The sequence below is a fragment of the Chroicocephalus ridibundus genome, chromosome 26 (assembly GCF_963924245.1).
Source record: "Chroicocephalus ridibundus chromosome 26, bChrRid1.1, whole genome shotgun sequence".
Taxonomy (NCBI): Eukaryota; Metazoa; Chordata; class Aves; order Charadriiformes; family Laridae; genus Chroicocephalus; species Chroicocephalus ridibundus.
Genome location: NC_086309.1, coordinates 1,290,183 through 1,314,881, shown reverse-complemented (window position 1 = coordinate 1,314,881; position 24,699 = coordinate 1,290,183). Strand labels below are relative to the sequence as shown.

Sequence of the window (24,699 nt, the reverse complement as noted above, 5' to 3'; positions counted from 1 at the left end):
GGAGTCGGTGACGAATGCAGATCTCGTTTAATAGAAAACAGTGTTAACAAAAATACACGACGGAAAGAAACGACGAACACCAGCAGATCGATGGCCGCCGGCCCCTGGCTTGTAGTGTCAGCGCCGCAGCCGCCCCCCCCAGCCGCCATCCCGCCCCCCCCCAAAACCCCCCCAAAGCCCCCGGTGCCCGGCCCCATGCCCGCAGCTCCCTGATAGATTTATTGCACTTTAAGATAAGAAAAAAAGCGACGCGTCCTCGCCAGCGGACGCCCACCCCGCGCCGTGGCGGGGGGGGCTGCGGCAGCCCCTCGCCGGCCAGTTTTCCCCGAGGATCCCAAAATCCGGGAAGCCGGGATGGAGGGGGGGGAAGAGGATGCCGAGGCGTCCAAGCTGGGGAACCTGCTCCCGCCATCGTCTCGGGTTCCCACCTTGGATCCCTAACCCTCCGGGGGGGGATGGCGTCCCCCCACCTCGCCGGGAAGACGCCGCGGCCATCGTCCCGGGTTCCCACCTTGGATCCCCGACTCTCCGGGTTGGGGGGGGGGGGGGTGTCCCCCCACCTCGCCGGGAAGACGCCGTGCCGGCACGGCCGGGCTGCGGGGAAGCTCCTCTCCTAGATCCGGCCCCTGCGGAAGCCGCAGCCCCCCAAGGGGTTTGCATGGGAAGGTTGGGGGGGGGTGGGGGCTCCACCAACGCTGTTTTTTGTGTTTCTGGGATTTTTTTTTTTTTTTTTTCCGGCAGCCCAGGAGCAGGAGTTCAGTTGCAGGTTAGCCCAGAAGGAATTCCTTAATTCTAACACCATCCTCTACATCCCCAACCCGGTAACTTTGCAGCTGATGATAAATATATACTGAAAACAAACAAACAAACAAAAAAAAAATAAAACAAACAAACAAACAAACAAACAAAAAGGAAAAGGTTTAAGTTCCAAAAAGGAACTTCAAAATAAATAACCACTGTGGCTGCGGACGCAGCCTGTCCTGGGTATCTTTAGTGAGAGACGCTCCCCCCCCGCGGGCGAACAGTCGCCCTCCCGGCACCTCGGTCCCTGTAGTGTCTGGTTTTAATCTCCCGGTAGAAGCGATACCGTGCGGCCTCCGCCCCGGTGCGGGATCTCCTCCTCGGAGAAAGACAGAAAAAAAAAGGAAAGGCGAAGGCGTCAGGTAGTGTCCAAGCGAGGGCAGGGACGGCTGGGAGCCGGGATGGCCCCGGATGGGTCATTTTTCTCTGCTCTCCTTCCCTTCCCCCTCCTCCGTCGCCCCCGGGGACACAACAGGGGTCCCCCCCTGCGCAGGGGAGGCCTGGGGGCAGGAAGATTTTGGGGGCAGGAAACTGTCTGGGGGAAAAAAACCAAAAAAAACCGAAAAAACCCAAAAAGTCAAAAGAACCCTTTGTCCTGAAAAGCCCGAGGTTGGTTTCTTAATCGTTGTGTGGAGCGGGAATAGAATAAAGCTATTGCCAGAGCCTCCCCTCGGCACCGAGCAGCCCCCGGGGACCTGCGAGAGAAAGGAGAGCGAGTGGCAACGGGGTCCCCCGTCCCTCCAGGACGCCCCCGGGGCTGGCCCCGGCCCCCGTCGCCGCTCACCTGCGCTCACAGCAGCTCCTGCCCCGCGTCCTGGCTGGCCTCGAGGAGCAGCTCCTCCAGCTCCCGCTCGTTCTTGGAGCAGCTCAGCTCTGCAAAGCAAACGGCCCCCGTTTCCTTCGCCTGCCCACCCGCTCTCCCCCCTCCTCCCCAAAAAAAATGCGGGCAGGGGAATGCCCCCCACCCCACCCCCCCCCCAGCAACAAACTACAGCACCGATGGGCATCTCGTCCGGGAAAGCGGCAGGGGATTTAAAGCTCTGGGGAGACACCGGCACAGGGACCGGCTCCACACTCATCCCTGGCTCCGCCACGCCGGAGCAGGGCTCAGGACCCTCAGCCGTGTGGGGCGGGGGCGGGCGGGGGGCTCCGTTCTGGAGCTCTTACCGTGCTCGGCGGCGCAGCTCCCCGTTTTCCCATCGCCGTCGGAGGACGCCTCCGGCAGCGCTCGCACAAAATCCGTCTTCAGGCCGTTGGGGAGGGGGGTGTCGCGGGCCGCGCTCTCGCAGTCGTTGGGGTCGCCCCGTTTGGGGTCAGAGCCGGCAGCGGATTCGGGAACCGCTCCGTTCGCCTGGGGCGCCGGGAGTTCAGGTTTTGGGGACGGAGCCGGGCTCTGGGGCTCAGCGGGTTTCGAGGTGGCATCCGTGTCCTCCCGTAGGCGCGTGGCTTCGGCGGCTCGATCCGGCAGGGTCTCCACTCGCGTCACCACGAAGATTTTATGGCCTCGCCCGGGGCTGGAAACCGAAATCCTTCTCTCGTTTCCCTGGGAGGGTGCAGAGGCCGGAGAGGTGGCGGGACTCGGCGATTCCTCGGCAATGCGCAGCGGGGGCGGCCGGTCCTTTGCCTTCTCCAGGGACAGCAGCAGCTGGGACGTGGCTGCTCCGTCAGCGGAGTCGGGGCTTTTTGGCCGTTCGCTCAAGTCCTTCGTCTCTAACCCGGCGTCCGCCTCCTCGTCCGTGTCTGAATCAGAGTCCGTCACGTTGCCTCTGTTGTCATCGTCGTCCTCCGCCGGCTCCGCATCCCCGTTCTCGGAGGCCGTCAGGGTCTCCCCGGCTTCTTCCCCCTCTTCCAGAGCGGAGGTGGCGCTGCCGTCTTCGCTGTCCTCTGCCGGACCCTCCTCCAGAGGCTCCGTCACGGTGATCTCCGGCATCGAGGCCGACTGCTGCAGCTTCTGCTCCTTCTCCTCCTTCTCCTTGGCCAGGATGAAGTTGCGCTTGCAGCCATTCTGGATCTCGGCCAGGAGAGCCTTCTGGGTTTCGATAAAACTTTTTACCTGTGAGGGAAGAGAAACCGCCAGTCATTCGGAATGTTCCGAAACCAGCGGTCTGGGAAAAAAAATCTGCTCCGTGTTTATTTTCCAGGTTTTTTTTTTTTTCCCCTCCACCCCTGTAGACGTGATCGATGTTTCCCCAAGAAACAATTAAACCTCCCGAGAGTCGAGCTCCCCCGAGGGCTTCTTCTCAAACCGACTGCCGCCCGGATCGCGGCATTCCCATCCCGGGGGATGCTCAGCGGAGCGGGACCCCGAGTGACGGGTGCTGCCTGGGTCCTGCTCAGACCTCCAAAAACCCCCCTGACCAGGGGCTGCGGTCAATTCATTTGAGCTAAAAAACGGGCCAGCGTCAGAGCTGAGCGGTAGCTTGGAGGCGTCACCCTCGAGGACGGCACCTTCCCGCCGGGGGGCTTAACGAGACCCCCCCAGAAGGGCAAAAGCGGGACGAGCGACGGGGCGCGTTACCCACCGACTCCTTCTTGGGCTCCCTGTCCAAGTCGAGGCGCAGCAGCGAGTGGTTGACCTTCAGAGCCAGCGACAAGGCCATGAGGCCACCCGTCTTGATCTCGTTCTCTCGCAGGTCCAGGCGAAGCAGCCGCGGGCTCTCGGCGATGAACTCCGCCACCGCCACGGCACCTGCGAGGGACGGGAGAGCCGCCGGTGACGGCGGGGAACAAGCCGTGACACCACCGGGCCCCTGACGGCGCTCCTCGGGGTGGCGCGTAGCAGAGCTCAGTATTTCGGGAGGGACGGGGGGATGTCAGTGGCGGTTGGGTGCTCATTGCCAGGCACCCCACGTGCTCAGAAAAAGGGTTTCTGTGGGGCACGGAGACGCCAGGGGCACCAAACCCACAGGACGAGGTGGCCTCGGACAGGCCAGCAGTGACGTTTTGGTTAGAGCCAGGCCGCGTCGCCCACGTGGCTGGACTGAGCCACCTCCTCCGGGGCCAAAGCGGCCCCTGCACGCGGCTCAAGAGCGAGGGAAGCTCCGCGGGGGAGACAGAGCTCTCGGTGGGCGCCGGCCCCCACCCACCTTCGCAGGTCAGTTTGGTGGACGCCAAGCCCAGGCGAAGGACGGAGCGGTTCCCAATCAGCCCGTTCTTCAGGTTGCGGACGCCTTCGTTCCCGATGGGGTTGTGGCCCAGGTTCAAGGTCTCCAGGCTCTGCGTGTGAGGCTGCGGGCACCCAGGGGAAAAACGGCTCGAGGCGGACGGGACGACAGGTCCCGTCTCAAACCCGAGCGGGTTTAATTCACGGCTGTTCCCCAAAGCACGCGGCCGGTGATGCCCGAGCAGCAGCGCAGGGGGACAAGGGACAGGTTCTGCTCCGACGCGGCACCAGGGCACCTCGCGCCGAACCACGCGGCCGGAACGCTGCCTGGATCTGGCCCTGGCAGCGGCGGGAGAGACATCCCTCTGGGAGCGAAGCCATCGCGCCCAGGAAGGTGCCAAGAGCTACTCACCAGCGTCATCCCCAGATAGGCCATGCCGGTGTGAGTCAGCTGGTTGTTCCACAAAACCAGAGTGACCAGCCCTTTCCGCTGCTCATTCAGCCCTTCGCAGATGTACGCCAAGCCTGGAAAACAGCCGGGGCTCAGCCTTTCCCTGCCGGCACCCATCCCGCCAGCTCCAACAGAGCTTTCCTCACCTCCTCCGCTCTGTCCCTCTGTCCCTCCCGGATCCCGGGCAGGACGACGGGGGAAAAGCCACGGCATCGTTATGCCAAGCTCCGGCACCGCCTCCGAACGCCGTCCCCCCGCTTCCAAACCCCTTCCCTCAGCTGCTTGATTTGACCTCAGCAAAGCGCATCAGTCCCGTGTACACAAACGGGCAATTAAACCTCTTGGCGTATAAAATTAATTAGCGCTAGGCTGGAGCCTTTGGAGCAGGGGAGGGAGCTGGAGACGTGGGGCTGCAGAGACAGGGGCAGACCCTCTACTGCTCCCTACACCTTTCTGGCCCAATCCTGCCCGGGCTGAGGGCAGGTGCTGTTTCAAATCGCTGCCAAATGTATGTATTTGATAAGGGCACGGCACCCCAAGGCCAGCGATGCTGCGGAAAGCCACAGCAACGCCCAGCAAGCCATTTCCAACACGTACGGGCCCCAGCACTGCTCGTTATTAAGCGTCCAAAGATGCAAGGGACGTGGCATCTGACCTGGAAGGCGGCAAATTAATATTTATTTGCACCTTAGGGTGGGACCCATCCGGGATCAGGGGTGGCCACAACACCGCCGGTGACATCCAACACGGTCAATGCTTGGCTGCCTCTGTGCCTAACCCAAAGGCGGCCGGGGCAGCTCGTGCCGAGCAAAGGCATCTGCTCCGCCGAAACTCGGACGAGTAACCAGCATCGCCGACCAGAACCAGCCGGGACTGATGTCCGCTCTGGGATTGTTTTGCAATTCCTGAGTTGGTATTAGATTTGGCTGCTCGTTTGGCTCCGGGGAGAGGGGAGGAGAAAAACCAGGCAGGAGCAAGAGACGGAGGGAGCCGAAAGGCACGAGGCATCCCCACCTCGCCCTGCCTTCGGGAGCTGCCGCCGGGCACCTCACAGCCCGGCCCGGGAAGCAATCCGAGTTTCTCTAACCATCTTAGCTTTAAAATTGAGATGCTTACACCGCTGAAATCCTTTGGACAACGTAGACGCTGCTCCGCGCAACTCTCCTGCTTTGGCTCAGCCTGGGGCCGCCCCCCCGAGCTCTGCGCCCCACAGCCCAATTCCTCCCCACCCTAAAACTGGGCCAAAACGGCAGGCGATGGGGGCTCTGCCCGGAGGAGCAGCGAGGGGCCTCACCTGAGTCCAGGATGTGGTTGTTCCTCAGGTCGAGTATCTGTATGTAGCAGTTGAACTTCAGCAGGTTGCCGAGCTGAGCCGAGTCCTGCAGCCCGTTCAGCTTGTTATCGGCCAGGTACAGCTCCCGCAGGTTCATGTTCATCTTCAGGGCCGTGGCTGAAAAGGTGGAAAAGCAGCACCTCAGCCCGCAGCCCGTTCCCAGCACGGCTCGGAGACCAGGCGCTGCGGCCGGCGCCGTTACCCACGGCTTGGCCGCAGCCACCGCGCAACACGCGGGCTCGGGAGCCTCCCGGCCGCACCGATACAAGGCTGGTGCCTGTCCGAGCCCGAAGCGGTGCCCGAAGCGCGCGGTCCCCCAGCCCAGCTGGAGCTGCACCCACCGCCGTCGCGGCCGGGACACCAGCTGGAATCCATTCACCCCGTGGATTTCAGAGGCGTGCGTTTGGCCAGCAGCAGGATCCCGCACAAGCCCCCGCGTGCCCTCCCACCCGCAGAGGGAAGCGGCAGCGGCTCGTGCCGGGACGAAAGGGCAGCCGGCGCCGGGATCAGTTCACGCAGGGCACGTGCCCTTGCCAGCAACGTCGCCTTTTTCCGGCTGGGCCAACCTAATAAACACTTAAACCCCAGCAACGCTCCCCTGCCGGAGCCCTCAGCTCATCGTTGCTATCACAACACCACCATCAGCCGCAGCCTGGCCATGATTTATCGCTAATTCGTTCGCTTAACGACAGGGGCTGCCCGGCATTGTCTTACACCCCCTGCCCGCAGGCTGGGCTGGCACAGAGACAAATCGACACCAGCGCTGCCACGGGCGCGCGGGCCGGCAGCGACCGCCCCGAAACCTCGCTGGGCACGGCCAGGACGGCGAGCCCCACATCGGCGCCGCTCTGCCCCGCGCGCCCAGCATCCCGCGGGGTTTTGGGAGACGGTGCCCGCTCTCCAGCCACTCACCCAGCAGCATGAGCGGGCGCCCCGAGAGGCTGGCGTTCTCCAGGTGCAGGACCACCAGGCTGCTGCTGATGCGCAGGGCGCGTGCCACGAAGGGGGCCGAGTGGTCCAGCAAAGGCGTGTTTCGGGCGTCCAGGTACTGCAGGCAGTTCGTCTGGGAGGAAGACACAAGAGGGATCAGTGCTCAGCCCCCCACAGCCTTGGCCACCAGGTTTTTTTTGGCCGTTTTTCGAGGTTGGGTTTAAGGCCAAGCTATTTTACGGGCCAAATCCCATCCCCGCCACAGATGTTGCCTCCACACTGCCCAGATAAGAGCCCCTGCGACGACTTACGCCCATCGGAAACATCGTTTTGGTCACCCCACCGGCTTCAGATAAGAGGCAAAGAGCCAGAAGGAACGGCGGAGATAACCCCGTGTGCCAGGACAGCCCGCGCCAAGCTCCAGGCTTGAACCGTGCCATTCCAGATAAACACCTTATCTCCCGGAGAATCGGCTCCGCGCCCAGTCTGCCGTCACCCTCAAGCTACGGCACCGCAGAGGACGCGCTCCAGGCAACCGTAGCAGCATCACGTTCTCCAAAGAAAAGCTTCCCTCATCCTGACACATCCCAGGATGTGCTGCCCCGCGCTCTCCGGATGGAGGGTGTGGGAAGGTGTCGAGCCACGCGTCCCTCCTCTGGGGTTTGCCCCCGAGCCCTAAGATCCTGGCTTTGCACTCGCTGCCTGTTCCTGGTGGAGATCCGCAGCACGCCAACGGCCTCCGTTTGGCTGATTTACCATTTTCCGTGCTAACAAAAGCCCTTTCACGCATCCAGATTCTCCCAGAAATGAAGAGCCCCAAGCCCCAGCTGTGGCAAGGGCGTCTCAAGCTCCTGACCCGCACCCGCATACCCACAGCTGGTTTTAAAGCGTCACTACAGGGCCGGCCAGCACCGCGCGCGGTGACGTTTGCCATCTCCAGACCGCGGGGTGGGCACTGCTGGCACCGCGCGAGCTGCAGTGCCCGCTGTCAGCCCCACCGCGAAGCCGCCTGCGTGGCGGGGGAACGCTACCGGGACGCCGGCTTTCCAGCCAGAGCCGGGCGAGGCACCGGTGGCGCTGGGTGAAACCTCGGCAGCGCCAAAATTAAAATTAGCAGGTGGAGAGGTTAATTGCGGATCGAGGGTGGTTTTGCGCCGCGCCCCAAGCGGGAAGCACGGGGACGCGGCCTCCCCTGCGCGCTCGGCTTTCAGAGCCAACTCAAGCACCGAACAATGAGGTTAATTAGCCCCGCAAAGCCAAACACTGGCGCTCGTCATCCTGCTGGAAAGGTAATGAATACCCAGCTCAAGAGGCTGACCCTGCAAGCACGCCACTGATAAACAGGCTGCTTGGTGGTTTTTTTTTTTTATTTATTTTTTTTTATTTTTATTTTTGCTGGGATCTGCATTTCCATTTTCTCTGCTCCGGGTGCTCGCCGAGGCATTAAGCAACCTCAAGGCAGGCGGGAAGAGCGACTGTCTTTTGTTTTTTAAACTCCTGCCTCTGAGCCTGGGCTTCACCGGGTCTTTCTGAACAGGGTGGTTTTCTGGCCAGGCGAGCGCAAAACCACGCCGACAGTCTTGGGAGGCAGACGGGAGTCTTTGGAGCCCATCTGCGTGGCTGCGGCGGGTTAAAGAAGGTGCCGAAAAATATTTGCGAGGGGGCACGAACCTTCCTCATCATGTGGGCAGCCGCCTGCCAGCCCCGGGTGCCGATGTGTTTGTTAAAGGAGATGTTGAGGTGCGTGGCTGACTCGTAATACTCGATCATGTCAAACAACGCCGAGGCGCCCTGCAAAACAAAGGCAGATGGGAAAGCTGCGTTACGTAGGTGGACAGAAGCCGAGTGGGGCTTAAGAAGGGAAAAAAAAAAAAAGAGGTTTGCTTCCTCCGGAGCCCTCTCACACGACCTCACGTCCCCGCTCCACTATTTAGTCATTAAGCTCTCGCGGACGAAGTCCGCGCCCTGCGACCAAGGCAGCCCAGGCGACAAACCCCCTTCCTTCCACCTGAAGCGCCGACAAATTGGCGCCTCGGGTGACGAGTCCGCCCGTCCCCGTGCCCGCTGGCACCGCGGCACTTTGCGTCCCCCGCTCCCGTGCCAGCCCCCGTCCGCAGCACAGCTGGGTCCCCCCCGGATCTCTCCAGCCTCTTCGAGGGACTCTGCAGATTTGCTGCCTGCGGCTACTCCAGGACGATAAAACAAGGCATCTGGCCATATTCCTGGCGTGCCTGCCACCGGGCACGTGCTTGGGGACTGTCACCGGGGCAGACAGGACCCGACAAGGCCTGGCACGGGATGATGGCTCCGGCGTAGCCGTTCCGGCTGCAGGCTGTGCCGGCAGAGCCGCCTCCCGGGGTAAAGCCTTCGGGCGAAGATTTCCAGGAGTGAGTCCGAAAAGGCACCTCGCAGAGGGATTCAACCCCCACCCTGCCCCTCCGGGCACCAGGAGAGAAAGCGAACTCAGCCAGAGCCGGTTACGGCACCCGGGACGTGCCGGCACTTGAACGACATTTCCCAGGACACGGGAAAATGTTTTTTTTTTGTTGTTTTTTTTTTTTTCCCCCTGCATATTCAACCTGAGCTGAGGCCAGGCTATCGGCTTGGCGTCCGTCCGCTCCCTGCGGGGTTATCCAGCCCCGCACACGGCACTGACGCTTTCCCAGGCAAGAAACCGCCCAATAATCCAATCGGGCTTCAAAAAAAAAAAAAAAGAAGAAAAAAAAGGACAAAAGAAAAGGTATCAAAGCCAACACTTATAGCAGGGTTAGGAGTGAAAGGGATTTGCAGAGCCGGACTCGTGCCTGGGAAACGTCTACGGCTCCTACGGCAGAAGCGGAACAATTTGCTTAATTACATAATGAGCCTCTTTGGAGAAAATTAGCTGAAACATACGCCGGAGCGGGCAGAGAAGAGCCGCAAAGGCGCTGCAAGGCTTCCAGCAAAAATATGCGGAGAGACCTGGAGGACTGGAAAACGCCAGCACGAAGGCAAACAGGAGAAAGAACAGGTCTTCGGGGAACGACAGGACTTTCTGCTGGACACGGGGCGCTCGTCGGCAGGAAATGAGGAGCAGAAACTGGGTACTGGGTGAGTAAGTCCCCGGCCTGACGCAGCCAGAGGAAAAAAAGCCGAATGTCAGGGACTGGGACAGGAGCAGGAGGTCTCAGGGCCGTGGGGGGCCGACTTTAACCCTCCGTGGCTGTTTTCCCCCAGCAGCAGAGACGGGGACACGCTGGACCCCTCGTGCCCCACAGACAGTCTCGCTCCAAGGTGACCGGAAGAGAAAAGCGCCGAGGTCTGCAATCCCCGCCTGCAGCGCCGCGGCTCGGAGCCAGCACCGTCACGGGGTCGGACCGGCAGCCACCGTCCAAGTCACATTTTCCCCACTTCGCACGGGATGGGGGCCGGTGGCCCCAAGAAGCTCGTGGCTGCTGAGCCTTCCCAAAGTGCTGCTCGAGTGGGGAAAACAGGAGGGCAGGGAAAAAGCATCGAGAGCTTCCAAGCAAACACAGACAAGACAGGTCTGAAGACAGGTTCGGGATAGGGATAGATGACGTGGGAAAAACTAGATTCTTGAAGACGCAAGGACTGAAAGGGGATGCTCCTGGGGGGCAAGGGGAACTCAGGATGAGAGCTGGCTAAAATAATTTTTAACCACTTCCTTAATTTTTAACCTCCTCCACTTACCCGCTGGGACCTGAACTCAGGGCCCCAAGGCATTGCGACGGAGGAGGAAGGCGAGTCGGGACGGGACGTGCAGGAGGGAGCCTGAACTTCATCCTCAGTCCCCAAAAGCCGTCTGAGAGCTACCCACCGCTCCCTCGGCTTTCAGAACGGCTTTTAAAATACGCATTTAAAACGCCTCGGAGCTTCACGGCCACCCAGGCTGTGGAGCGAATGGTCAACCTCTTCCTTTCGGAGCAGCAAACGCTGCACCAGCAGAGCTAAATAAGAGCACGGGTATGAAGGGAAAGCGTACGGCAACACGGTACACCCCCCAAAAAAATAAATCAGTGCCCAGGAGGAGCTAAGGACTGACCACAAAACCCGTGAGGTTTGCGTCAGCTGCGAAACAGTAACGAGAAGTTGGGAGAGGTCATGACCACTTACGTCTTCATCCAAGCTCGTTTGCTCCAAATCCACAATTTTGAACTGGACCCGCTTGAAAATTTCTTCCAGGGCCTCGCAGGCTTTGTAATCCAGCTTCTCCCCTGGGGAAACAGCGGAATAAGGTGAATTTGGGTGCTTCAGCACGTAACATGCAGGGCACAGGCGGCGGGGACCTCGAGAGCCCCGAGCCGGAGGACACGTGGAAAGGCGAACTTTTTCCCCGGGTCAGAGGCAGCCCCCGCTTCAAACGACCCGCCGGAAGGGAAATTCGAACCCAGCATTGAGCGTTCGCGTTGATTTATTCGCGCACGCCTGGCCCAGCAGCGGAACACATCGCCTCGGCTGAGTATTTCTCGTTAACAGACGGGGACCGGCCATCGCAGGGAGCCCTGAAAACCCCGCGCCGGGGCTCGCCAGCAGCACCACCAACCGGGAGATTCCGCGGGGAGACTTCAGAAAGGATGTCTCTTGCTCAGTAACAGGCGGCAAGCTCGGAGTATTTGGAAATCTACCTAAAAACCGCCACGGCTGCTCACCCAACCGCGGATGAGCCGTAGCGGCAATGCCTTAGATGCCTAAAACACCCTGAGAACCAGGATTCCTGCCTCCCCACCGGGCAGACAGACGGCTTCCCAACGCGCGAGCCCCCTCGCCAGCTTCAGCCCAGCTAAAATTACGTTAGGAGCATCTCCGCCGACAAACCGACGGCTGGCCGGTTACTCCCTTTGCTAGATAAAAGTACCAGGGGGTCGGAACCAAATCCCCGCACGTGCGCTGCGAGCAGATACACTGCTGCGCTGCCTCTGACAAATTAAATTATTCACGTTTCAATTTAGGGAGGTGCTGGCACGAGCCGCCTTGAGAACGTCTCCCCAAGACTGAGGGATTTTGATTTGCTTGTTTTATTGGCTTATTTCGTAAAACTGTCCTCACCGGCCCCGTGCGGCAGCCGGTCTCCGAGGCCTGGGGTGCCGGCCAGCCCGCAGCCAAGCCACAACGGCTCACGGGGCTGCGACTCCCCTCCGTTAGCGCTGCACAAGCTACTCCTGGTGGAAAAACAGGGAGTTTTCCCCGATACGCATCCATGCCGGCTGCTTTTAGATGCTGCATCAATTGCAAGTGGGTGGTCCTGCCAGGCAAGCTGAATTTGGGGAGGACCTGCAGACGCGGAGGCGGAACGCTCTGCCTTCTCCTCCCAACGCCGGTCGATCCCATTCCCCTCTCCCCGGCTCCCCGTAGGAAGAGCCAGGTGGTGGCACCAGGTCTGGAGCACCATCACCTCCACGCTGCAACCCCACCGATCCCCTCCGAAACATCGAAAAGCTGAAAACGCAGCAGCAAACTGCCGCCCATCAGGGTTTCCGGCAGCGCCATCTGCCCGCGTCCCGCTGGCACCTCCTCAGGAAAGGTGATGGCGACGGGGAACCAGCCTCTGCTTCCCAAATAAATCGCATTTTCCACGCCGGAGCCGAGCGGCGGCCAACCTCGCCCTGCCACGCTGGGAATTCACTCAACAAGACCAGAATCACAGAATCGTTTAGGTTGGAAAAGACCTTTAAGACTGAGTCCAGGGCGAGCCGCGGTCCCTCGTCAGCTCCCTTCGATGTCTCCAAGAGGGAGGAGGCCACGTCTGACACCAGCCCCAGAGAGGGAATGGAAAGCGGCTTAAAATAAATGCTGAGCTTCGTTTCTGTTGTAATAACGGTCGTGGGGGGGGACGCGGGCGGGTCGGAAGCGGCTGCATGCTGGGTGGGAAACGGTCAGGCAGAGAGAATGCCGCGGAGTGGGACAAGGGACCCCTCGCTCGAGGCTGAGCCGGCGTTTTGTCCCGCGCAAGGGCACGGAGCGAGCAGCAGCTGGGCTTCTGCGTCACTCGGGGTCTCCTGAGAAACCCCCGCTCCCAGCGTAAGGCAGACGTGGGCTCCAGCTGCCCAGACAGCCAACGGCTGATGGATCCGTGAGCGAGAAGTCCGAGAGAAATGCCTGTCTGGCAAAGCCGAGTCCAAATAATGGCGATGAGGCCTGTAAAAGATTTATTTTGGGGGCGGGGGGTGGTGTTTGGACAAGCTCGTGTTGTTACTCCTCCGGCAGCACGCCTGTCCTCCTCCGGGCAAATTGGCTCAGGACACAGACACCCCAGGTCCCCAGGCAGCGAGGGATTTTCTTGGGTTCTTTACCGGCAGCTCCCGAGTCGTTCCCCAGCCTTCGGGTTCCCCCCAAAACTGAGTAAGTGACAACAGGCACCAAGCGCTGCAGACCGAACCCCAAGGCTGCAGCCCCTGCAGATGGCTTCTGTCCCGAGAGCCAAGCTCGGAGTTTGTCGGAGCAAATTCCATCCACTCGCGCAGCCGACGAGGTCCGTGGGACACCGGGACAGCCCCGGCGGGACCTCAGCAGGAGGCAGACGCTGCCAGGATGACGCACGGCTGAGAGGAGCAACACCATCACCATCCTCACCCAAAAGGCTCCAGCCAACGGGGGCCACCCCGTCCTCTCCCCAGCTGCTCTGGGGGAGCAACACCGTCACCATCCTCACCCAAAAGGCTCCGGCCAATGCAGACCACCCCGTCCTCTCCCCAGCTGCACTGAGGGAGCATCCCCGCTACATGGCTGCTCTGGCTGCCGGTCCCCCGGACTGTTTTTGGGAGGCTACTCCCAGGGCAGAGCGGGAGAAGAGGCTCTTTAGGAAGGGAAGGAGACCAGCAGAAGGCAGGAGGAGAGGCAGCCTAAAATATTTGCCTAGCAGAGATGCCGCGGGGAAGTGAAGGCGACCTTCTTCCCCCGTTTCCTGGAGCTATGGGAGATGCTCCGCGAAAGCCAGCGTTCACAAAGATGTTTGCCGTAAAGAGAACTAACTGAAACGCCTTTCCAGTTTTCCCATCGCACGAGGAGTTTCATCGATCAGCAAAGTATTCCAGCAAACCTGCTCCGGCTCAGCCCCGCACGGCCCGAAGGAGCCGTTTGGGGAGGCAGGGCTACGAGGACAGTGCTCAGAGGCGGTGGGGGACAGGCCACCGCGCTGGCGGGGAGTATCTCAGGTCCTTCTGCTGCTGTTTCGGGGATTCTCAACCAGGATGTTAATATTTCTCATGCAGAAACACCTCTGGTACATATTTTTCTGCTCTTGCTGGGGTTAAGGAGCCGTCCTGCTCTGGCCTGCAAGAGCCCCGACTGGGACCACGACTCCAGCAGGAGCCGCACCAAAGGAACGAAACGCCAGGATTGCCCAGAAGAGGAATAAAGTCCTCCAGTGACGGAAAAGGGGCTTACCTTTCAGATCTAAGCAGTCTATCCTGGGAGCCAGGTCTTTAAATTCCTGCAAAAGAAAAAGCAGCATTTCACACTCAGGAGGAGGAAGGCACGGGGAAAGGGGAGGGGAATTAACGCGCCGGAATAACGAGGTAACGTGAAAAATTGGGCAAATCTTGCCCCCAAACGAAGAGAGGATGTGGGAACTCTCAAAATCAAAGCTGCTGCCTGCTTTGCAGGCTGGATCTGTGCTTTGGAGGCTGGATCCGTGTGAGGCGCAGGGAGAGCTGGTGACCCTCCCTGCGACAACCCTTGGAGCTCCACGAGGAAGGGTGGCTAACAAAGATGAGGGTCTGTCTCCACACACCGGGGACGCCTGGGGAAGGCACAGCGGGTGAAAATGCAAAAGTCCTCCCTTCCAGGCCAAGGGAAGAGCTTTAAACACCGTGCTCCAGCACGCTGCTCTCGGGCCCGAGGATGTAAATGGGACTTTTATTCAACCCCGTGTGAGCAGGGAAAACCACGGCCCTCGTGGCCGTCTCCCTGCGGGCTTCCCTCCCCCCACATATTTCCATTTAAAATAACATCCAGAGGCGTACACTGCTTTGCAAACGAGCCCGTCCAGGTCTCATCCCCCGGCTCGAAGGGGACAGCGGGGACCTCAGAGCCCACCTCCGGCGCCCACTGCTGCCAGCCGGGCTGGAGCTACCCCCGCGCAGCAGCCCGAGGGGTCGGACCCGGCTTTCAGCAGGGCAAAACCAGGGTCTGGCAGCCCATTAAATTACACAGAACGTTCTGTTAGCAAACTCCTTCGCTTTTGCTCTCTGCAGCAACTTTCGTCTGTCCGGAAACCTGCTTGCGCTATTCAAACAAGAGTCTTCGCTCCCATCTGACACGCCAGCGACTGTAAAAGTCCACGGCCAGTGGTGTAATAAAGGGATGTATTCGCTCCTTTGGCGCTGGGGCAGCACCTGCACCAGCTATACCTGTATCTGCTTCAGGAGTTTGGGAATCTGCTTGCAGTTCAGCTTCTGGCAGGCTTGCTTGTAGGCAGTCATGATTTCATCGACAGTCACGTTCTGGGCTGAAAAGGTACAGGGTGAGAGAACGGAGGTTAGGGTTGCATTTGCAGGAATGCAATTCCTGTGTTCCCCCGTCCGCATTCCCTCATCGAACGGAGCCATCTGCCAGGATTTACACCCGGCAGAGGAGCCCACAAGGGGATTAACAAGGATTAAGGACGTTCAGACGCAAGGGAACGAAGCAAAACCTGAGCAAGGCTTGCTCGAACACGTCTACGGCAGCAAGCCCCATCTTGTTCGGGCAGAAAAGGGGCCAGAAAAGTGCAGCTGGCACCTCCTGCCTCCTCCAGCTGCGCTTCGGCACGAGAGCTGTGATTTTGGGAACAGAAAAGCTTTTAGAAAGAGTCACAGGATGACAAACCCCAACGCCTCTCAGCAGGCTGGAGTGTAAATGGTGCCATCAAATACCTTCCCCTGGCTTTTAGTTTCACTCAACTTTGGTTTTTCACTCGGATCACTTCACGATCACCGTGCGGGCACGGAGACGGACAGGGCACGTCAACCCCCACCGATAACCCCAGATTTTCCCTAATCCGCTTCCGCAGACAGCCGGAGCGGTGCGCGGAGCACTCGGGGGTCAGCCCAAGTCAGCGAGACACAGGCTTAAAGGAGGTCCCGGAGTTGTCATCCTCCGGTAAACACATCCTCGAAATTCATCTCCTCCCGGTTCGGACGCGGCGGGAGGGGTGCTCTGCTGCCGTCACTGCCGCCAAGCTCGGCTCCAAGCAGCCCAGCGGCGTTTACTCACCGCTTCTGCCCGCCCTGAATCACGGGCAATGCAGCCGCTCCGGATGCCGGGGAAGCGGGGTGGGCGGCGGGAGCTGCCCACGGGATCATTAGCCACGTGAGGGCAATGCCCACCTCCGCTTCTGGCGTGATTTCGGCTCAGCCATCGGCCCCAACAGAAAATGAAGCCATCCCCGGTCAGAAGACGATCTGGAGAAACCAGATTCCTCAGGAACCTCATCTGGCTGGTTGCACGAATCAACCCCCCCCACCCCACCTCCATCGCCGAGGATTACGACATCCAGCGAGCTCAATAAAAACCTAAACACTCTACAAGCTGGGGGGGGGTAGAAAAAAAAAAACAAACCAAACAAACAAAAAAAGAGGACTGTCTCAATCTTCTCCCCGTTCGCAACAGGGAGTTGGTCACAACAAACCCATCGGGCGCCTCTGCAGCGGGATGCGGTCAGAGAGACACGTGGCAGAGGCAATGCCACGACCAGGCTCAGCCGCACCGCCTAAAAAAAATGCCTATTTGGTACTTTTTAACCCTACGACTCTTCCCAGGCCGCCGCGGCGAGGTCGGCGAGGACAACGACCAGCCGGCCGAGCAAAGCAGCAAAGGTTTAAACGCACCCCAAGCCAAGGGCTTAATTAGCAGAGACCTAAGAACGGCTTTCACGCCCCAAAAGCCCCACGCGCCAGAAACCATTTGCTCCTCCCAAGCGACGCGGGGACGTGTTGGGTTGCCGATTACCCAGGAGAAAAATCCACCAACACCAAGCGAGCCCCGCGTCTAAGAAAAAAAAAAAAAAAGAAATATTAAGGGTAGCGAGGGGATTAGCAGCGTGCTGCAATGTTTCTGATCCCATCCACAACGTGAACGCTTTCCTCAAAAAAAATCCAGCCTGATTTTTGGGAAAGTGAGGACCAAAAGAGTCGCCGCTGTCCTGATGCTGACGAGCATCCGGGGAGCACAAGAGCATCTGTGAACTCGGCTCCAGAACGTCCCAGCTGAAGGATTTCTCCCCAAATCTGAACGCAAGCGTGCTTTGCTAATCCAGTTTTTATTAGTTCCTGGCAGTAAAATACTTTGGCCTGCCCTCTCCTGGGTGGAAATCCTAAATTTTAACAACCCTCATTGCTGGAGGATGGAGATCCGCTTCCGCTTCCTTCCGCGCACGTCCTGGCGCATCTCGGTTCCCTCCCCGGGGCGCTCGCTGAGCCTTGTTCGGAAGTCCCGCAGGAAGAAGTCAGAGATGGTCCCGTGGTGCTCTTGAGCTGCTTCCAAAGCTTCCAACATCCTTCCTCCCCGGGAGACGCGCACCGAGAAGCTCCCTGTCCCTCGAGAGTTGCACCGGTGCTGCGGACCACGAGGATCGGAGCGACTCCCCGTTCCCAAAGAACATCCCGGGATGATTCCATCCGCGCTGTTCCAACGCTCGCGAGGAGATTCAGATCACCAGCGGGAACCTCTCACCTGCGACTCCCAGGTCTCCTACGGCTTCACCGCCGGTGCCGAGTCCGTTCCCACCTCCCGGGTGAGCACCCAGAGCTCCCACATCCGCCGGGCGCTGGAAAACACCCCGAGTTTACCCCCTGAATTGCAACCGCTCATGCAACCATCACGGCAAGACCAAGAACGCCGGCGAGGCCCAGCACCCGCTCCGTACGTCCTCGTAACCGGCAATCCCCGCGGCTTTCCTGGCTGGTCCATAGGCCTTCCACGGTGGCTCTGGATCATCCTGAGGGTAGGAGCAGTTGGGATTTGGTCTTGGTTTTGCTCTTGTGAAGCCTTTAAGGAGCTTAAACGCCAACACCGAGCAGCGGTTCTTCTTCCTGCAAGGCTTGGGCTTCGCTCCGAGGCCACCTCGCCCTTCCGAAACTCAGATCCACGAAAAACGTTCCTTACTTTTGCCTGACCAACGCATCCTTAGGATCAGCACCAAGACCCTCTGAGGGAATTTCCTCACTAGGTATCAGGAGTTTTAATTAAAAAGGATCTTCACATTGGCCCACTCTCCCTTCGCAAAGAGACGTTCTCCCACTTATTTGCGGTAACGAAGCCTGTGAGGTCAATATTAATTTATTTCCTGTTTGAGCTCCGTCTTGCAGCTCAACGGCAAATATTTGCAGTGTCTCTAACATCCGCCTTCAGAAAACCCCTGACGTTTCTGGGAAAAGCCTTTTTTTTTTTTTTCGGAAGAGCAGGGCCGAAGCCAATCCTGTGGCAGGGAACGTGTTTTTCAGCAGCCCCGGAGCCGGCGGAGGGCTTTACGCTGCTGACGCCATCCATCCAACAAAGCAGAGCTGTTTGTGCCAACAGCCTTGATAAAGTACGGATTTCCACCCGGTTGGGCAGGTGACGTGAGCGAGCAAAGCGTGGCTGACTCCTGGCTGGGGTGGAATTACCTACAGCTTCAAATACCTGGTTTTAGAAAGGGCAGGCTGGAGACCAGGCAGGTTTCCACCTGGACCACCCGGAGCCCCTCTTCCTTAAAGCCTGTCCCCCCGCTAAAATCGTCACGTTAAAGGGCAAAACGAGATGGAAACTGGAGCCCATCCCACGGGGCTTCAGATCCCCCCAGCAGCTGCACAAGGCTTCAACACCTTTCCCTAACGAAGAACTAAGATCTGTTTCCCAAATGACCGCGGGCTTCGATCCTGCTCACGTGCCGACCCCCTCTGCCATTTTAAACCCCCGCGCTAATATCCCCAGAGTTAACTCCCTTATTAATTAATCTCTTTATTATTGCTCGGTGATTAAGATCCAAAGAGTGATAACGAGGGTATTTCTCAACCTCCTGTATAACTCGACGTGGTTCATCCGATAATTTTCTACGACTTTTCGCCCGCAGCGCCCGCTGGCTTCACCGGGAGCTGCTCCAGCGACGGCGCGGGCACCGGAAAACACAAACCGTGGCTGCTCAGCCGACGAGGCGCCAGCAGAAAGCCAGAGAAATTCAGCAAAAAACCCTCCAGAAAGCCTCACGGATAAAGTCTAAAACGCAAATTCCGTTTCTTGCTGCGAAAGACAACAACGGCCTCGTGCCGCTCTCTTTTTTCCTGGTCTCCCAAAGCACCGCTTACACGAGTTTTGCCCTTAACAACTGCGTTCACTGTGTTTTGCCCCAAACTACGCACAAGAGCACAGCACCGAGGAGGGAGCGAGCGTTCAACCCCATCAAAGCCCGGCGTTTCTGTGCCCCGTAACCACTCTTCCTGCGGCGGGTTTTTCCTTCGCCTGCTCCTCCATCCACCTCCAAGCCCGGGACGACGCAGCGCCGAAGCAAACAGGTCGTTATTTATTAACAGTCGGCGTTATTCCAGCTGCAGCCAGTGCGTCTTCCCAGCCCCCCGCGCCACGGGAGAGAAAGCTGATTTTTCACGGGCTCGTGCCACGCGTCGCTTAGTTCTGCTCCCTGCACTCCAGCCCGTGTCCCAGGAGGCAGAGTGTAGGGAAAAGGAGGCGAAAACCGATGTAGGCAGCGGGGACATCCCTGTCCCAGCACTGCTCGAGGAGTGCATCCCAAAATCCAAGCAGGCCAGGAAAAGGCGGTGACTTCACTGCGATCTAATCAAACGATTGACCTCCAGCCCCGAGGTCACCAAATGAGGTCTCTCACTCTTTGCCTCCGCTCGGGAGCATCCTGCTGCCACCTCTCCCGGGCGAGGCTTCACGTCCCCTCTTCCCACGCGAGGGGAAGAGCAGCTGGAAGAAAACCGGCATAAAAAACAACAACAAAACAAAACCCCAGCGGAGGAGTTAGCTGGCATTCGAGCGGCTCCTTCGCTTGCAGGCCGGTGGCACCGACGCAGGGAGAAGGTGGCAGTGCCAGTGTCACCCCGACACCTGGATTTGCTCTTCCTCCAGCGAAGGGCACCGGATCCCACATTTGAGAGGAATGGCATCTGCCAGCCGGGTGGGCAGCGGAGCTTCTCCATCCGACGGCAGCGGGCAGAGGCTCCCCGGGGTGTCCCCCGCCTCGGCAGAGAGCCTGATGCCCACAGCGAGACTGGCCTCCGCGCTCGGCGTTGACGCTGGTCCAAACCCAATCCACCAAGGCCCAGAACGCTTGGGATGGCAGGACTTCACCCGCACGACGCCTCCGGGGTTTTCACACCCGCTCCTTTGCCACGCTGCTGCGAACCCAGCTGTATCCCGGGGAATCCGGTGAAGACATCTCTCCCCTCCTGCGCCTTCCATCAGAGATGGCAGAAGACGCAGGGGAAGCCTCTGGCTCCTCTCCCCGAGCGTGGAGGCCCCGAGCTTTCTAATAAAGTGGTTGGCAAAGCTGCAGGAGGGGGGAAAGGAAATAAAGGGGCACTTTCCCCCCTTCCTCGTCTTGTGCTCTGGCTTATTTCCCAGTGAGTAACGTGGTGTCCACAAACCACGTGCCCACGGGGCGCCAGCGCGTCGGGGAAGCCCGGCAAGCCGAGGGAGACGGACAGCAGCAGCGTCTGTCCCTAAACCTTCCCCTCTCTGGGTATATCCAGCACCTATCCCATGCTAGCCAACTCCTCGGACCTTAAATCGAGGGTCAGAAAACACGCTGGGACAAAACGGGACGAGCTTTGGGCTCTTCTGGGTAAAAACCCAGCGCAACACCTCCACCGGCAGAGGTACGGGACTGGCGGAGGGAAGGAGCGGAGAGGAAGGTCAGAGCACAAAGCACTGTAACTCAACCTGCCATCGATCTGGGCGGAGAGGCCGGTACCCGGCGATAAAGAATTCAAGGCAGAAATAATTAATGCTAATCAGCAAGGTTTCACAGAAAGGAGGGCCGGCGAACGGAACCCGACACAGCTCTGTAGAGAGGCAGGCCGCTTATCCCGGCGCTCAGATAGCTGTCACATCGGGATGCTTTAAAGGGGCAACAATGCCGGGGAGGGGTGGGGGGCGAAAGAAGGTGAAAAAAGAAAAAAATATTAAAAAAAAAAAAAAAAAAAAAGAAAAAGCAATGGTGCTTAATTCAGTAAGAAACGCGACGCTCTAAAGCCACCTCTTGGGGCACGAGCGGGGTGTTTCTGCAAGAAGCGAGGGAACCGCTGACGTGCGGGTACCACTGGTTTCGAAAACAAATGGAGCATCCACCTTGTGGCATAAGAAACTGGGAGCAGATGGGCTCACTGCCTGTTAAATGCTGCAAACGATGCCCTAAACACGTCTCCTCGTTTGCAGTGAGCCACACGTCTCTCTACCTTCCCCTTCCAAACCCTCAAGTGCTGCGGGGTGGCGAATGCCGGAGAGGACCCAAACCGACGTGGCAAGCAGCAGCATCGCCGAGCCCCGCGCCGCGTCCTGCCCAGCAAAACCGGCCCTGCTGGTACCCACACGGAGGAGACCTCGCGTTCGAGTAGCCAGAAGGAAGTTAAACGAGCAGAGGCACGTCTGCCAGAGCAACTGCAGCGACGAACGATGACTGAGAGATAAATAAAGCCGTAAATAAAAACAGTTATTATCCACACGTGAGAGGAAGAGTTAAGTGCGGTGTCATGGCCAACGCGCTTCCCAAGCCAAGGGACGGGCAGGTCCTTGGAGGCCGGCTCTGCCCTGAATGACGCCGGTTTCCCCAAATCCCAGGGCCGCGAGGACTGGCAGCGTGTGGGATTCCTCTCTAATTACAGAGGGGAAATTTGCTTTCAAGCCCTTCGCGCCAGGCGCCTTCGGGGGCTGAAGTTTGAGGTTAAATGGCTTTAAAGTAAAGGTTCCCGGCACCCAAAGGGCGCGACGCCCTCGGGGGAAGCCTCCAGGTCGGAGGCGGCGCACTCAGAGCCTCGGGAAAGGTGAACTGGGCTGAGGAATCTGCCCCTCCCGGGCTCTCTCCGGGATAAGGCCGTGTGGGAAGAGCCCCGGGTTTGCTTCGCCGGGTGAATGTCACGCCTTCATCCGGAGCGGCGGAAATTTCACATTAACACAGCTGGCAAGATATATAAACAACAAAATTGCGTTAGCGAGCGGTTTTTCTCCATCGATGGAGGTATTTCACAGAGGCATCCGGCGACTGGTCGCTGCCTTGGGACGAGCTGGCTAACACCGAACAACGCAACCAGAATTAATCAGTGCTACCTAACGAGACCTAGTGCCCTTTAGGCCCCATCCAACATCCAGGCAGTGAAACCGGAATGAGTCTTGTCCCCGAAGGAGACGTGCGACGGGAACAAACCTCAGGAGAACCCCGATTTCTGGCTTGCAACACAGTAAAAATAATAAAAAGCCTGTTTAGTTCCCAAAAAGGGGGTGCGGCTGCCAGTTACGGATGATTTTTGGTGGCGAGCGGCACAGCCCTTCGGTTTGGGACAGAGCACACAGCTCACGTTGTGAACCCTGGTGACACGGCGACCTACAAGGAGCTTTTGGGATGGCTGCGCCCGTACTGTAGTGCGATGTCCTTTACCATATCTCGGTACGGTCTAAAAAATGTCCTGAAATTTGCAGCCAGACGCATCATGCAATTCTTGAGAGCCCAGGAGGCATCCCAGTCCAAACCCCCTCACCCAGCCCGGCAGAGGGGTCTCAAGTGGGGCCCCTGATGGGTTTGGCACCCACCAACAGTGGATCTATGGCCGCTGGCGCTCCGCTGGAGCTCCCGTTCTGGCCGTGCCCGTCGTTCGGGGATGTTTCCTGGGAACATGACACTCCTCTGCTCACCACACCGAGTCCCTGGCACTGTCGGGGTGGACGTCAGCATCTGGAGATGTTACCGAAACCTTCAGGGCCTCAGGGGGACGGAGCACCAGGTCATCTCCCTTTCTCCTCCCTTGAGCGGGTGAAGCTTCAGCAATGCTTTGGGGAAGAGACGTTGGTTTCTCCATGCCGCCGCCGTGGGACTCTCGCCCTCCTCAAGGGTGGTGGGCGGCACAGACCCCTGCTGCAGAGCCAGGCGCCAGGCAGGGCTCTCCCCCCACGCCAGCAGAGCTCGACCATCACTGCCCTTCCCACCGCGCTGGCTCAGGGCGGCAAAGCCAGGAGCTTCCCTCTGGGCCAAAGTGCTGCTGAAGCCTTCATAGAATCACAGAATGGTTCAGGTTGGAAGGGACCTTAAAGACCATCCAGTTCTAACCCCCTGCCCTGGGCAGGGACACCTCCCACCAGCCCAGGTTGCCCCAAGCCCCCTCCAACCTGGCCTTGAACCCCTCCAGGGATGGGGCAGCCACAGCTTCTCTGGGCAACCTGGGCCAGGGGCTCACCCCCCTCACAGGGAGGCATTTCCTCCTGATCTCTCGCCCAAATCTCCCCTCTATCAGTTCGAAGCCATTCCCCCTCATCCATGGCTTCCCTCCCTGCTCCAGAGTCCCTCCCCATCTCTCCTGGAGCCCCTTTAGGGACTGGAAGGGGCTCCAAGGTCTCCCCGGAGCCTTCTCTTCTCCAGGCTGAACACCCCCAGCTCTCTCAGCCTGTCCTCACAGCAGAGGGGCTCCAGCCCTCCCAGCATCTCTGGGGTCTCCTCTGGCCCCGCTCCGACAGCTCTGTGTCCTTCTGCTGTTGGTGCCCCAGCGCTGGAGGCAGCACTGAGGGGGGGTCTCCCCCGAGTGGAGCAGAGCAGAGGGGCAGAATCCCCCCCCTCGCCCTGCTGCCCACGCTGCTGGGGATGCAGCCCGGGATGGGGGGTGCTTTCTGGGCTGCCAGCGCACGTTGTTGGCTCGTGTGGAGCTTCTCACCCACCAACACCCCCAAGTCCTTCTCCTCAGGGCTGCTCTCCAGCCGTTCTCCTCCCAGCCTGGATTTGTGCTTGGGGGTTGCCCTGACCCGCTTGGCCTGGTTGAACTTCACGAGGCTGGCGTGGTCCCACCTCTCCGGGTCCCTCTGGATGGCATCCCCTCCCTCCAGCGTGTCACCGCGTGGCGTCATCAGCAAACTTGCTGAGGGTGCCCTTGATCCCACTGTCCATGTCGTTGATGAAGATACTGAACGGTGCTGGTCCCAGTACAGATCCCTGAAGGACACCACTGGTCACTGGTTGCCACCGGGACGTGGAGGCATTGGCCACAACCCCCTGAGTGCGGCCACCCAGCCCTCATCCCTCCAGTGGTCCATCCATCACACCAGTGTCTCTCTGACTCAGAGCCTGGGATGTCACGCGGGACGGTGCCGGACTCTTGGCACAAGCCCAGGCTGATGCCGCCGTTGCCCCTCCCGGGCCGTGACCCATCAGACACGGGTGGGAGGACGGGGGCTGCCACTCCCCACCGATTCGTCCTGGTAGTTTTGGGGGGAAGCGGTTCCGGGGGCTCCCCCGGCCGTTACGAGGTCTCTCCTAGCGGGGCCTGTCCGGCCCCGGCCCGCAGCCCCCCTCCGGGAGCCAAACCCCGTGCCCACCCCTCCACCCCCGCCGTTACCGTGTCTCCAGGGGTCCTTGGGCTCCACCGCCCCGGAGACGATGTCCTCGTCGGAGGGGAACGTCACCCGCTTAGCACCGGGCCGCAGCCGTCCGTCCTCGCTTGCCCGGGAGGCCTCGGCGGGCGGCGGGGCCTCCTTACCGGGCTCGGCGCGGGGGAGGTCGACCGCCGGGGCCTCCATGGCGGAGCTCTCCCTCCTCACCGCCGCCCCGGGGGCATCGCCCAGCGCTGAGGGGCCGCGGCCCGGCGGGGCGGGCGGGGAAGAGGACGGGGACGGCCGCAGCCGCCGCGCACCGGAGCGGAGCCGCCGCCGCCGCCGCCTCCCGCCAGCGCCGCAGCGGCCTGCGCCTCCGCCGCCGCACTTTCGCCACGGCAGCGGGTAGGGGAGAGACGGCAACCGGGGAAGGACGGGGAGGAAGGGAGGAAAAACCAGAGACGGGGGACGAGGCGGCGGCGCTGGGCTCAGCCCGGCTCCGGCGGCGGAACTGGGGCGGGCGGCGGTGGCGAATCTGCGGGCCGGGCCGGTGGCGGGGTTCTCCGCCGCACTTTCGCCACGGCGGGAGGCGCGGGG

At 60.0% G+C, this 24,699-nt stretch overlaps 1 protein-coding gene across 5 annotated transcripts; it reads right to left on the bottom strand.

Annotated features, from left to right (window-relative positions):
- Nucleotides 1-157: 157 nt before the first annotated feature.
- Nucleotides 158-24,609, bottom strand: PPP1R37 (protein phosphatase 1 regulatory subunit 37). 5 transcript variants are annotated; one of them, XM_063318521.1, is made up of 14 exons: nt 24,129-24,609; nt 23,582-23,725; nt 14,967-15,064; nt 14,002-14,047; nt 10,732-10,832; nt 8,290-8,409; nt 6,601-6,751; nt 5,650-5,805; nt 4,317-4,429; nt 3,888-4,029; nt 3,324-3,490; nt 1,969-2,854; nt 1,586-1,674; nt 160-1,496 (listed from the first exon to the last, which is right to left on the bottom strand). In XM_063318521.1, the coding sequence occupies exons 2-13, from the start codon at nt 23,604-23,606 to the stop codon at nt 1,592-1,594; spliced, it is 2,088 nt and encodes a 695-aa protein (XP_063174591.1). In that variant the 5' UTR covers nt 23,607-23,725; nt 24,129-24,609; the 3' UTR covers nt 160-1,496; nt 1,586-1,591. The 5 variants fall into 5 exon arrangements, with proteins under 5 accessions (XP_063174592.1, XP_063174591.1, XP_063174586.1 ...); XM_063318516.1 differs by lacking the exon at nt 23,582-23,725 and having other exon boundaries at nt 161-1,496; XM_063318517.1 differs by lacking the exon at nt 23,582-23,725 and having other exon boundaries at nt 161-850.
- Nucleotides 24,610-24,699: the final 90 nt, after the last annotated feature.

What these genes read in the sequence shown, in the direction of transcription:
- PPP1R37 (XM_063318516.1), bottom strand. Translation starts at nt 24,309, where the DNA reads ATGGAGGCCCCGGCGGTCGACCTCCCCCGCGCCGAGCCCGGTAAGGAG. An exon ending in CAAGGACCCCTGGAGACACG is followed by an intron (nt 15,065 to 24,128) that starts GTAACGGCGGGG and finishes GTACCTTTTCAG; the next exon opens with CCCAGAACGTGACTGTCGAT. An exon ending in GCGCCCGCTCATGCTGCTGG is followed by an intron (nt 5,806 to 6,600) that starts GTGAGTGGCTGG and finishes CCACCTTTTCAG; the next exon opens with CCACGGCCCTGAAGATGAAC.